At 34.8% G+C, this 14,605-nt stretch overlaps 2 protein-coding genes across 2 annotated transcripts; one reads left to right on the top strand and one right to left on the bottom strand.

The window, feature by feature from the left end:
* Window positions 1-3,922: 3,922 nt before the first annotated feature.
* Window positions 3,923-8,421, top strand: LOC110628448 (threonine--tRNA ligase, chloroplastic/mitochondrial 2). Its single transcript, XM_043949118.1, has 8 exons — window positions 3,923-4,374; window positions 4,629-4,775; window positions 4,893-5,040; window positions 5,846-6,099; window positions 6,205-6,582; window positions 7,222-7,530; window positions 7,662-7,862; window positions 8,022-8,421. Exons 1-8 carry the CDS (start codon window positions 4,066-4,068, stop codon window positions 8,280-8,282), a joined length of 2,007 nt encoding a protein of 668 aa, XP_043805053.1. The 5' UTR covers window positions 3,923-4,065; the 3' UTR covers window positions 8,283-8,421.
* Window positions 8,422-8,698: 277 nt separating this feature from the next.
* LOC110627815 (cytochrome b561 and DOMON domain-containing protein At4g17280) lies at window positions 8,699-10,609 on the bottom strand. Its single transcript, XM_021774185.2, has 3 exons — window positions 9,640-10,609; window positions 9,260-9,514; window positions 8,699-9,059 (listed from the first exon to the last, which is right to left on the bottom strand). The coding sequence occupies exons 1-3, from the start codon at window positions 10,249-10,251 to the stop codon at window positions 8,766-8,768; spliced, it is 1,161 nt and encodes a 386-aa protein (XP_021629877.2). The 5' UTR covers window positions 10,252-10,609; the 3' UTR covers window positions 8,699-8,765.
* Window positions 10,610-14,605: the final 3,996 nt, after the last annotated feature.

The raw sequence follows: 14,605 nt of genomic DNA on the forward strand, positions 1-14,605 counted from the left end.
AATTTCCATCTTTATGCATAACATTTTAATAGTAATATAAATTTAGTGAATAATTTTTATTTTTTTATTATATATTTTAATATTATTGATTTAGTGTAGTACCTACCCAGTAGCACTTAACAATCACTCAGTTATAAATACAAACTTAATTCTGACATGATTTCATTAAACTCTGCCACTTAATATAATAATAATGATAATTTTTTGTGATCGAAAATATGGATTTGATTGACAACTATATGCTCTCCACCTTTAGTTTATTTAGTTTTCGTCTTTTTCTTAAAAAAAATGAATGAAAATATATATATAAAGAAATTTCTTCTTTTTTTTCCTCAAAGTCATTACTGCAAAATTGACCCAATTCCATGGCGCAAACTTTTAACATATATATTTAAATTGTAGCTATAATTTAAAAATAATGATGCAAAAATTCACTTCGATGTTTTTACTATAATAATATTTTAAATAAATAAAAGAATATATTTTTTAAATAATTGAATCATAAAAAAAATATTTTCAACACAATTTACTATCACCAATATTTGAATTTAAAATTTTATAATGTTAAATAATAATTCAAATACTATTGCATTGAAGTTGATTGATAAATACCTTCAAGTATCTTACTCTTTTTTTTTTCTCAAAAAGAAAAAAAAAAATGAATAAGAAAAGAAATAAAAAGAGTGGTACCAACTTGGCACTTCAGAAATCGTATATTTTGAATAAACTTCTTTTTCCCTTCCCACTTATAAAGTTAACTTTTTTGAGTTGTAAGTTTGATTGCTTGGAAGTTGTAGAAAGGGACATGACAAGATTTTATATTATCAACTCTTCAACTTCCCCTTCTCCTTTCCATTTTTTTTTTTTTAAACAAAATTAATGCTTGTATCGATAAAATTTCACCAAATAAAAAAAATATCATCTCAAACACAAAAATAATTATATCTAATTAGAGAACTCTAATCAAAGTATAAAAATTTATAGTGATATAACGACGAACTCATCTAACAGAAATATCAATTTTAAAATTTAACTAAAATTTACCATTAATCTTTTCATTCATTTTACTATTAAATATTTTATTATTTAATTTTTATAATTTTAAAAAATTTATTAATAAGTCTTTTAGACTTTTAAAAAATTTATTAATTAGCTCATCTAGTATTTAAAATTTTTTTATAATATTTAACGGGTAAAATTAATAAAAAAATTAATTAATGAATTTTTTAAAAATTAAAAATATTTTAATATATTTTTTTAAATTAAAAAATTAATTAATATATGTGTGTGTGTGGAAGATTAAGTTGTAGAAGTCTCCAATAGTAAGTCTTCCATCAAGTCATCCACCACTCCTACACTTAGCCATAAAAAAACAATCATGCAACTATAGCATCTTTCTAGCTTCTTTCTCCTCCATTTCTTTTGCTTAGCCTACACGTTTTTGCAAGTGCTTAGCTTTTTAATTAATTATTTTTCTCCTTATTCTATTTTCTTTTGACAATGACTACTAGAATATTTTACATTATCATACATTTTTCAAAAGTTTTGATGATTTTTTTTAATTAAAACATCCTTAAATTATAATTTTTTTAAAATTTATTCTTCAATTGTCATTAAATAATAAATATAATCATTAATGTGAATATTTAAATTTTTAATAATAATAATTTAAATCTAAACTTAAATTAAAATATGAAATTTAGCAATTTTTAGTCCATTGTTGGGTTACCCTGTTTACGCTTTTCTTAGGAGATCAACTGATTATTCTTCTTTGTTAATAAGACAAATAGAGATCGCCTTTGTTTTTTTTTACCTTCTTTTTTTATCAATAAAAATTTTTTTAATATAAATTATTATTTTATATAATTTAACATAACCGTATGCTGATAACAACTATTTAAAACTTATTATTTTTTTATAATAAATAAAAAATACAATTAAAATTATAATTTTATTGAATATAAAATAATTTTTTTATTAAAATATATTATTATATATATTGATGACCGCTTGATTTACTCACCCCGGTGTGTAAGGTCAGACCCATTAGGACAGCTCTTAATCTGAAGGCTTCTAAGTCTCCTCCAAAATCCAGGTCCAACCCGCTCAACTCAAAGACTTGGCTCTAGTCAGATTCCTCAATCAGGCCGGCCCAGCTCTTTCGGCCCAATAAACAGATCCCTCTAAGCTTAGTCTTAACCTTATCTTCCGGCTCAGTTCGGAATCAGGAAGGAATTCAGCCTATTCGCATTGTGGGACCATCCGCATGTGTGTCCGGAGAGAATTAGAGGCCGTTACGCATAGGGTAGCGATATGATTTCCTTGTACGTCCATATCAACATGACAGGGACAAGTGGCCCAATGACGTATATTCTGTTACACGTCACCAGTAGACAAAAGAAAACATATAAAAAGAGTTCATTTAGGTCTAGGCTTTTTCCAACTTTACAAAACCCATTGTAAAACCCTATTTTTTGGATATCAGATGATCATATATAATAAGAAATAAATTTTTTTATAACAATTTTAATCTATTATAAAATTAAATAAAATAATTAAATTTAAATATTACATTTTAAATAATAAAAAAGTAAAAAATATCTAATTAATTTTATAAATTATATACTTCTAAATCTTGCAAACTAAAAGAGAAGAGTTAACTTCAAAATTTTAATTTTAATTTTTTTAAAATTAAAAAAATAAAAAAGTTAAACAAAATTCTGCATATTATTTAATCTTTTTCAAAACGGTGATTAATTTTAATTTTATAGAAATTAAAAAATAAAATAATTTTTGTACTTTTAAGTTTTTTTTAGAAATATAGCTAATTTTACACAAATTAAAAAATTAAAATTATTTCAACATATTAGTTTAACTTTTTTTGAAAAAAATACAACTAATTTTAATTTTATAGAAATTATAAAAATAAAATAATTTGTTACATTATTTTAATATTTTTTTCGAAAAATATGACTAATTTTAATTTTGCAGAAATTATAAAATTATTGTATCTAAAATAATTGCATAAAAATATAATAATGTGTTTACAAAATATATTAAAAATATAAAAATATGGTTAATTTTAATTTGTTAAAAATAAAAGTAAAAATAATTGAATTGAGATATAGGAATAAAAAAATTTAACTAATATTATATTTAATAATATTAGAATTAAGAGAAATTAAATAAAATATTTAAATTAATTTGAAATAACCATTTAACTAAATTTATTGATTTAGATAAGTTGGATTTAATATACGAGAAAAAAAATTATTTTTAATAATATGAAGGATTATTTCTTGGGTAGAATACATTTTATTAATTATTTTATTTTTAAATCGAATGAGATTTTAAATTTAGATTAGAATTGAGGAGACTAATACTATGAATAGGAATAGTATAGAAAGTTATTCGATTGGTGCAGAATGGTTTTGGTATTGTTAGATCTTAGAGATCCAATGGGCCCCAATTCAGACATGAACCCTTGAGGTGGCTTCGACTCTGAATATTTTAGCTCCATGTGCATGGATGAATTAAGCCCAAGTAAAACTCAATAGGCCCTCTTTGGGAGGCCTGTTCAGCTTAGGGAGAATATTTGAAGTTGGCTTTTTTTTAAAAAAAATAATATTTAATTTTTATGGTATGAGAAACTTATTAATTAATTTTTTAATTTAAAAATTAATTAATAAATTTTTTATAAAATTAAAAGATCATTTAATAAAATTTTAAATTATAAATATTAAATAATAAAATATTTAATAATTAAAATTAATAAAATAATTAATTAATTTTAAAATATTAAAAATATTTTAATATTTTTTAAAAATTAATGATAAAATAATATATTTTTTTATCATATAAAAACCGAATAATACATTTTTCTAATAAAAATTACAATAGACATAAACTTGTTGAGAGAGAGAGAGAGTGGTCGGGTCGAGGAAGGAGATCCGATTAGCAACCCACATGGAGAGGACCCTATCAAAAACCAGCGCCATGAGCACCACAAGCGCCAGACATCCACTGAAGGCACAGAGTCCAGTGCCTAAAAGGAAACAATAAAGAATGGAAGCATCTCCTTCTCTTTTCCTCCCTAAGCCCACTTCTCTTAGCAACCTAAAGCCTCCTCTGCCCCTTTGCTTTCCTCTCAAGCGTTTCGTTTCGATATCTAAGCTCCAAACTCAAGCCCAATCCAGGAATTTTTGTGCTTTGTATGGGAAGAGAAATGGCTTCTCTTTCTCTACTGCAGTTGCCACTGAGTCAGCGACTGTGTCCCAGAATGACACTGCTCAAGAGACCCAGAAAGAGGAAAAAGAGAAAATTGTTCTACCCACTAATGAATCGTCAGAGAAACTCCTGAGAATTCGCCACACGGTAAATTTTCTGTGTTCCTTTTCTTTTTATCCTAATTTTTGTTGTTGAGATATCTTCTCCTCTGTTTGGCTTCTGGGAAAATAGAAGAATGGGGAAATGGAATTTCTATTGCATGATAAAGAAAAGAATTGAATGGGAATTTTGTCATTTATGCCCACATTTTGCCTAATCTAATTATTGTGTACCATAATTCAAGAAGTAATTAAGTTGTTGATGAGGAAATACTGTTTTCTGGATTCGTTCGATGTTTACAGTGTGCGCATGTTATGGCCATGGCTGTTCAAAAGCTCTTCCCTGAAGCAAAAGTGACGATTGGGCCATGGATAGAATATGGGTTTTATTACGATTTCGATATGGAGCCGTTGGCTGATAAAGACCTCAAGAGGATTAAGAAGGAGATGGTGAGTTTCTTCTCTCTCTAATTACTGTTTTGATGATTTCTGAAGTGGGGAAGGTCATGAGGGTGAGAAAAAAAATTTGTTAGCTCTCAGGGAATTCATTTCTTATATCATCTGTAGGATCGCATTATTGCCCGAAATTTACCGCTTGTAAGAGAAGAAGTATCCCGAGATGAAGCTCAGAGAAGAATAATGGCTGTTAAGGAACCTTACAAGATGGAAATTTTGGAAAGCATAAAAGAAGATCCCATTACTATCTATCATATTGGTAAGGCCTGGCTTGTTAATACGTGTGATATTATTTTCTCTTTATTAAACTTTCTCTCTGGTTTTTATTGTTTTTAGCTTTTTGTTTTGTTTTACTTGTGCTGTATTGCTTTCATTTCTGCCAATAGATTTAGGAAAGAAAATAACTTGAGAGTACAGTCCTCTGTAAAGTTGTACTGAATGAATAGAATGTACAAGAAGAAGCTATATACTGTTGCTTCAGGTATCACTAATCTCTGCCAGATTTAACTAACTTGGTAATAGAAGTGAAAACTGAAAATAACAAACTGAAGAGCTAATCTACTTTGGCAGGACTTTGAGCTAACTGAACTAAATAAATTGCTTGCTTTGCAATCTTTCAGTTGCTATACTTGATTTCTTGCATATCTACTAGCAGGTTTAATAGGCACCATTTGGTTAGATTGTTACATTTAGTGTTTGCTATTTTAAAAGCAAAAAGTAGTGTTAGATTCTGGTGATGAATCTTGGTTGCACAATGAGATGTATAGTCCTCCCCCTCCTAACCCCACCCTATTCATCACAATTAATAAGGTGCAAGAGCCTACTTTTAAAAAGCAATAAAGTAACTGTATATGAGTGTGCGTGTTTGTGTGTTATAAACAAAAACAAAAACAAAAAACATAAAGTAATACCTATAGGCCTAGTACTTGTTGTACCTTCTTGTGACCACAAGATGAAGTGCTTGAAGAGTTATCCAAATTGGTTAACTTGAGTCACAGTGAAATTTGCTTTACTCGTTCTTATTGTCCACAACTCATCTAATTCCTAATTGATTGTGCTTCCAGGTGAAGAATGGTGGGATCTTTGTGCCGGGCCTCATGTTGAGTCTACTGGCCTTATTAATAAGAAAGCTGTGGAACTTGAATCTGTTGCTGGTGCTTACTGGAGAGGAGATGAAAACAGACAAATGTTGCAGAGGATCTATGGAACAGCTTGGGAGAATGAAGAACAACTAAAAGCCTATCTTTACTTCAAAGAGGAGGCTAAACGACGAGACCATAGGCGCCTTGGCCAGGATCTTGATCTCTTTTCTATACAGGTAACAATCTTCTGAGATTATCGTCTACAGCTTGTTGGAATTTATTACTTAGCTCTTTTTCCCCTTGAAAGTATATTGTTGTAAAAGTGAAGTTTCTTGCTGCAGGATGAAGCTGGTGGAGGTTTGGTGTTCTGGCACCCAAAGGGTGCCATTGTTAGGCACATTATAGAAGACTCCTGGAAGAAAATACATGTAGAACATGGTTATGATTTGCTATATACTCCTCATGTGGCAAAGGTGGATCTCTGGAAGATCAGTGGTCATCTTGACTTCTACAGAGAGAACATGTATGATCAAATGAAGATTGAGGATGAGAATTATCAACTTCGGCCTATGAATTGCCCTTACCACATTTTGGTGTACAAAAGAAAGCTCAATTCTTATCGTGATTTTCCAATCAGGGTTGCAGAGCTAGGAACAGTATATAGATATGAGTTATCTGGAAGCTTACATGGTCTTTTCCGTGTAAGAGGGTTTACCCAGGTATAATGCTATTAAGCTTACTAGCTTTGAATTGTCAGTTTATGCATATACTATATTCTTAACATCCTTAATTTATTGAGTTTTGCATGATGCATTTAGACCTTCTTTGGATGTTGAAATTTATTTTAGGATTATATAGTTTCACATAATCTTATGGTGGCCCTGATGAAAAATTCTCCCGATTAATAGTCCTTGCAGAACTAACTGCAATGAGCTTCTGAGCACAATGCTAATCATATTTTGTAATTACTGAAATTCTTAATAATGGAAACATAAAGGACTAGTTAGTAGCATGTAATTGGACATGACAGAGTTTAATCAAATAAAATTTCGTTAGAAGATTCATTTTATTACACTACATTCAAATTACATCACACAAGACATGCACTAACTGCTCAATGAGAAGTTTCTGCTTATGTGTTCAAAGTGATTAATGGATCTTTTATTTGCATTGTATATCTGGCAGAACAAAAAGAAGGCTTTTTTTTTTTTTTGGGGGGGGGGGGGGGGGGGGGCTGTTTCTTTTTCTTATTTTTGTTTGCATATGATGTTTTTCATTTTCTTTCCTCTTCTTCCCACTCTAAGTGCACTTGACCCATCTAGTGGTGACTAACATAACTTGGATACAAATATTTGCAGGATGATGCACACATTTTTTGTTTGGAAGATCAAATTAAAGATGAAATTAGGGGAGTCCTAGATCTTACAGAGGAGATACTACTGCAGTTTGGTTTCAGCAAGTATGAAGTGAACCTCTCAACTAGGCCAGATAAATTTGTGGGAGATGATGATATATGGGAAAAAGCAACATCTGCCCTTAAAGATGCTTTGCATGATAAGGGGTGGATCTATCAAATCGATGAAGGTGGTGGTGCCTTTTATGGTCCAAAGATTGATCTTAAGATTGAGGATGCTCTGGGAAGAAAGTGGCAGTGCTCGACAATACAGGCAAGTTTTTAAACTTTATCGTATTGTAGGGCAGTATTTTGCTGCTTTATTGTCTAGCAGTAAAGCAAGTATTCATGCGTTGTAGTGAAATGGTTCAACTGAATAATAATCACTTCCATATTGTGATGCAGGTCGATTTTAACTTGCCTCAACGGTTCAACATTACTTATGTTGATTCAAACTCGGAGAAGAGGCGACCTATAATGATTCACAGAGCAGTGCTTGGGTCCTTAGAGCGGTTTTTTGGGGTTCTCATAGAGCACTACGCTGGGGATTTTCCATTGTGGCTCTCCCCGATTCAAGTTAGAGTTTTACCAGTTACTGACACACAGGTGAGCGTTGTTTCTCTTTCTCTTTTTACTTTTATTTTTACTTCTATTAAATTTTGCTGCATATGATGTATGACAATGCCTTTACATTAGTATATTTTCTCAAAGATTGAATACCATTAATAAAATTGCATTGAAGCAACAAATTGTGTGTTTATGTAGCTTGAATACTGCAAAGATCTGAGCAACCAACTGAGACGTAATGGCATTCGAACGGAAGTCTGCCATGGCGAGCGTTTGCCAAAGCTCATTAGAAATGCAGAGAAGCAGAAAATTCCTTTGATGGCGGTTGTGGGACCTAAGGAAGTTGAGACTCAAAGTGTTACAATAAGATCCAGGTTTAGTGGGGAGCTTGGAACCTTGAAAGTAGATGAATTTCTAGACAAAATCAAGTTTGCTATTGAAAAAAGGACTTCGTTATGAAGTTGGTAGTGATGTTGGCTGATGGGGAATTTATATTTTTATTTGTTTATAGGATTACAAAATTCTCAATGTAAATGTAAATGTAAATTGAGCACACTTCATATTCTTTTTTAAAACAAGAGAAAATTCTTCAGCCTGACACAGACATTAACCTTTGACTAATTGAGGAAGTCTACGTTTAAGTATTGGAGTTTTAACTTATATGAATGAATTTAATTTATTAGTACATGGATATCCGAGAGTTTCATAATTATGAAATTTTGTGTTTCAAATTGTAATTGAAATTTAATCAATTAATAAGAAAATAAAACAATATTAAAAAGAAAGGAAATTGAGTATACAACACGAAAATAAGAATCTAGAGCATCTTCTGTGTATACTTAAATGCCAATGAAGTTGATACAGGCAAATCTATGTATTAAATAATAAAAAATAAAAAAAAAATACACTAGTATAGGAGAAGCCTAGAGTGTTAGTTGTGTTCTAAGCACCATATCCATTAGTTCCATTGATATGCTTGTCAGAGCTTATTGTTTTCTTCTTTCTGAGGACAATGATCCAAGTGATAACTTCTAGGAGAGCTGTAATGGTACCAAGGAATATGATAATTCCAGTGTAAATCTTCTTCCATTTCTTCTCAGGGTCTAAAATATCAAAACCCTCATAAATGTTTACGATACTCAGAACAATGGTCACATATCCAATGGAATGGTGGTAGACATTCCAATATAATCTGTACTTGTGATCTGGCTTTGGCCTCAACAGCAAAGCTAATACCTACAAACAATATTCAATTCCAAACATCACTATCAAATAAAAAGAAAGAATTTAACACGACAGAAACATTGGCAAACCAAGAAATTAAATTCAATTCCAAACATCACTATCAAATAAAAATAAAGAATTTAACATGACAGAAACATTGGCAAACCAAGAAATTAAATGGTTCTTAGATGAAACAAGAAAATATTAATTACCTGAAGAGTTGCGAAGCAGAAGAGAGTTATGCCAATGTTTCGGTGTTTGGTGTACTTGATTCCAGGAGAATCGCTGCCGAGTTTAAGACCAGTTCCCCATCCAGCAACCCCAATGATATATGCAGATGATTGGCAAGCTGCATGTAGATAAAACCAAGCTGGGTTTGCTACCTTAAACACCTTCAAGTATCTTGCTATCATTATTCCCATTGGCATCAGAACTCCCCAGCTCACTGCGTTTAGTACTCCATGAACCTGAAAATTTTTCAATAGAAAACCACCATTACATTCCATTCCTTAATTGCTTATCCTTTAGTTATAATGAAATTTTTTACTTTAAAAAAAGGCTATAACGAAATTGATCGACTTTGATCACTTACATTCTTCTCATTGCTTGTTCGGACAGTTCCTGCAACTGTTGCGCCATTCTCAAAATTTATAGTCCCCACTGATGCTCTGTTTGGTGAATCCATGGCATGAGGATTAAAACTAGTTCCACTCATGGTTCCTTCCTGCCACACTTGGTTGGTCGATATCATGCTACCGGTAAGGTGCAGAGTAGCAAAGATTATCATATCCCCATTTGAATACTCTGCTTTAAGATTGGAGACCTGAAAACTCAAGTCCCCCGGTTGCATCGACGGGGATAAGCTGGTTATTGGGGTGGTATAAGCAATCGGGACACCGCTGGAGTTATGGAAAGCCAGAATAGCCTGCGACCCAATCATCTGTTGGCCGCCAGGATTGAGAGCCCATGCAACCCAAGTGTTGGTGGATGCTCCAGTTTTGCGAAAAGCAATATCAGCGGTGAGGTTAGATGGATGGTAATTCCAATAGAGAAAAGAACTCAATACAGGAAGATCGGTGCAAGCAATGAATACTTGATTGCTAGAGAAAGTATGGTCCCGGCAAGTTTGAGCAAAAGATGATGGAACGCATAAGGAGAGAAGCATAGCACAAGAGAAGAAAACAGTTCTCCAAGATTTCTCCATGGCTAGGAAAAAAGACAATATCAATTGCAGAGTTATGTATTGATCGTGGCTAGAGGGGACAAGTTTCCAGTAAATGGGTATGTGCTAAAATTGATCCCTGAGGTTTGGTATGAGAGTGTGGATCCAAAAACTTGAGATGTTACATATATAGAGGAGTCTCCTAGTTGCAGTTGAAAAGGGAAAACAGGGTTCTTGGAATCAAGTTTCTGTGACCAATTCCGCCTGGAATATGGAGAGTGAAATCGGTAATTTAAGGAAAAAAAAAAAGTAAAACAGAAAATAGAGTGGGAAATTATATCATTTAAAGCGTGTATCAGTATTAGAGAAGGAAAAGGAAATCGCAGATAAAGGTGTAAGCTTTCCTGCGGAAGAAGCCAACAGGCAAGAAAGCCTATTGGGGTATTGGCCAATGGGCCAATTGGCAAGTGAGACTAATGGGTAGGCTTGGCTCATAGTTGAGCTATTCGCTTGCACTGTTTTGGATAATTTCTTTAATAGTTGTCTTAAAAATTGGAGACATTCTAACATTATTAATCCAAATATTACGCATAATCATCCAGTTTCTCAGCATTATTACAAGATTAACACTTGATTAAAAAAAAACTGATAAATCATTATAAAGCTTTATCCTTTAGTCGGTCCTGTTTTGGTAACTTTGCTCAAATTAAAAGTGATAAATATTTTTCTCTTCCTGGTCCATGATAGATCTGGTTTTCTTCTGGGTCCCTTCTTGCTGGGCTCCCTGGTAGATCTCTCCATGTTCTTCCTGGTGAAAGGACCTGTAAATAAGAAAGAATGGTCAGGGGCCTACCGGGTGTGCCCGGCAGAGGCCCTCCGACGCTCAAGTCAGATTTTATGGCTCAGAGTAGTATATTTAGGCAAGGGTTACAGTAAGAATAAAAATGGTGTCCAGGAAGGAGAAGGAAGAAGAAGAGAGTCCCCCCCCTTTTGCGTGGCTTCTACCGTGATATATATATCTGTCTCTCTGCCACAATGCTAGCTGTCTTCTGTCGCCTAGCTCCGTATGTACGGATGTGTCAGGCGCCTGCTCCATGCGTAACGGCCATTAATTCTCCTCTGATACGTATGATTCTCCTCTGATACGCATGCGGAAGGACCTACCAGCGGGACATCTTGGTCATTTTCCCCTTTCCGGACTGGGTTGAATGGTAGGGCTGAAGTTGAGCCTGGTGAGGGCCTGATTACTGGGCCGAGAGGTTTGGGCCGGTTTGATTGAGGAGTCTAGGCGGAGTCCGGCCCTGTGACTGAGCGGGCTGGACCTGGCTCTCGAGGGGAATATTGAAGCCTTCGGATCATGGACTGTTTTCATGGGCCTGGCCTTTATACCGGGGTGAAGAAATCCAGCGATCATCAATTGCCCCTTTATCTCCTCAGCAGTTATTCCATGACTGGTGAGGGGATAAATCTTTAAACTCTATTCATGACCGTATGGTCTGAGAACTGTTCCTGTCGGAAGTATCCCTTTCTTGCCTTTTTATTATTTTTGCCTGAGCGTTGGACTCTTGTGTATGTTTTTTGCCCTTGAGTATTTATGGGCTGTCTTCTTTCGAGCGTTTTGCGGGCTCTTTGTTGCTTGGACCTTTCTCTAGGTCAGCTGAGTTGGTTTAGTGTGAGCGGTCAATTCTCGAGGTCGTTGCCTCTCATGATTGCCCCTGATTCTCTGTTTGGCTTTGTATTTTGGTATGCAGTTTGCTTAGGAATCGCCTTGCCTTAATTCGGTCTGTCTTATCGGGTTTACCAGTACTGCGCGCTTTTCTTGAGATCGGCATGATGCTTTGGTACTTTTGGCTGTTGTGTGAGATTAAAGTCTCTCTACCTGATGACTTGAGCTCCTTTGGGAGGTCGGAGTTTAGCTTTTTCATTTATGGTCCCATGCCCCAATTTTTATGTGAGATCAGAACTATGTTCTTATGAGTTGTTTTTGCTTGTTGCACCAGATGATCTTGGGGATTCTGGCTATTTTTGCTCCGGGAGATCTTTGAGATCTTTGCCGGTCTTCTACCTTAGTGAGGTCTTCTGCCTCATTGAGGTCTTCTGCCTCTTTGAGGTCTTCTGCCTTATTGAGGTCTTCTGCCTCTTTGAGGTCTTCTGCCTCATTGAGGTCTTCTGCCTCATTGAGGTCTTCTGCTTTTTTGAGGTCTTCTGCCTCTTTTGAGGTCTTCTGCCTCATTGAGGTCTTCTGCCTTATTGAGGTCTTCTGCCTCTTTGAGGTCTTCTGCCTCTTTGAGGTCTTCTGCCTCATTGAGGTCTTCTGCCTCATTGAGGTCTTCTTTTGCTAGGATCTCGGTGAGGTCTTCTTTTGTCAAGACCTTATTGAGGTCTTCCTTTGTCAAGACCTCAGTGAGGTCTTCTCTTGTCAAGACCTTATTGAGGTCTTCCTTTGCTAGGACCTCAGTGAGGTCTTCTTTTGTCAAGACCTTATTGAGGTCTTCCTTTGTCAAGACCTCATTGAGGTCTTCTCTTGTCAAGACCTTATTGAGGTCTTCCTTTGCTAGGATCTCAGTGAGGTCTTCTTTTGTCAAGACCTTATTGAGGTCTTCCTTTGTCAAGACCTCATTGAGGTCTTCTCTGTCAAGACCTTATTGAGGTCTTCCTTTGCTAGGACCTCAGTGAGGTCTTCTTTTGTCAAGACCTTATTGAGGTCTTCCTTTGTCAAGACCTTAGTGAGGTCTTCTCTTGTCAAGACCTTATTGAGGTCTTCCTTTGCTATGACCTCAGTGAGGTCTTCTCTTGCCAGGAGATCTTGGGGACCCTGGTCTTTATGCTCCGGGAGGTCTTTTAAGATCCTCACCGGCCGTTTTTATTTTGTTTTCCCGGAGTTCTAGGGATCCCGGTCTTGTTTGGTTACCCGGGAGTTCTTAGGGGATCCCGGAGTCTTCTTTGGTTACCCGGGAGTTCTTAGGGGATCCAGGTCTTGTTTGGTTACCCGGGAGTTCTTAGGGGATCCCGGAGTCTTGTTTGGTTACCGGGAGTTCTTAGGGGATCCCGGTCTTGTTTGTTTACCGGGGAGTTCTTAGGGGATCCCGGTCTTGTTTGGTTACCCGGGAGTTCTTAGGGGATCCCGGAGTCTTCTTTGGTTACCCGGGAGTTCTTAGGGGATCCCGGTCTTGTTTGGTTACCCGGGAGTTCTTAGGGGATCCCGGAATCTTCTTTGTAATTCGGGCTCTATGGCCTTACTGTCGCTTCGTCATCTCAGCTGGTTTTGTTGCCTAACTGAGGTCTTGTGCCTAACTGAGGTCTTGTTTATTTTTTTTTGAATTTTTTCTGCAAAATAAGAGCTTGCACAAAGCACATATAACAAGGATGCTCGTTGTTAATTCAATGATATTCATCAATTAATAATATGTCGCACATGTCACTTGGTTTCATTTTTCAGATGCATGCAGGTATTAACTCATGCAATTTTAGAGATGCAGCGAACAATACTTTTGCATGTGTAAATTTTCTCCAGGATTTTTCATCTATAGAACATAGGCAGTTATCAAGATATCTGAACTCATAAAGGTATATTTTGATTAAATTTAGTCTTACTATTTACATGCGAAACATGTCTTTTAATGATCTATGAAGTCATTTGTATTTGATAATATTTACTTAAAAATGACTGCCAATAACTAAAGGCATTCTTGAAATTCTGAAGCAAAATAATAAATATACACAGCAAAGTACGATCGGGTAACTGAAGCATATATATGTATATATATATCATGAGATTTTAAATAAGCAATTAAGGGCTTATAAATTTCTCCAACAGTAATTATGCTAATGACACGTGTCAAGTAATGTGTACCTTATTTCAATCATCAATCGGCATGATTGTCAAAAATGTGGCCGAGCAGCATTTCAGATGAGTGTAGGCTCTCGAGGACCGAGTGAGTGCGGGTTCATAATTGGAAGTGCGGTTCGCACCGATCCACTCACATGATGCCTGATCAGTGGATTTCCAGTTATTCAAAAGATCAAGTTCATCATGGAGGGCATTCTTAAGATTGGGAGGTATTACGCCTCCGGATTCAACCCCTCAGAAGCACAAATCAATAGCAAAAGTGTTACGACCTATGCTCGTTTCCCCTCCGTTTCTCTGACTGTGATTCTCTTTTTTTCGTCCCAATATATTATGGTAGTCAGGAATAAATATACTGCTGTTTGCTCTTGCTTGCTCTCTCTCCCTGAGTAAAAGTTAGGGTTGTGGGCCGGCTGGTGGCTGTTTTCTTCCATTTCTTTCTTTCTCTTTCTTTTTTCTCTCTTTTTTTTTTTTTTTTTGTCAAATGTATATGTATTATTGGCAAACAAAAAGGCAAACAGAGGACACTTGTCTTGCTGTTATAGGCCC

Source organism: Manihot esculenta, chromosome 12, assembly GCF_001659605.2.
Source record: "Manihot esculenta cultivar AM560-2 chromosome 12, M.esculenta_v8, whole genome shotgun sequence".
Taxonomy (NCBI): Eukaryota; Viridiplantae; Streptophyta; class Magnoliopsida; order Malpighiales; family Euphorbiaceae; genus Manihot; species Manihot esculenta.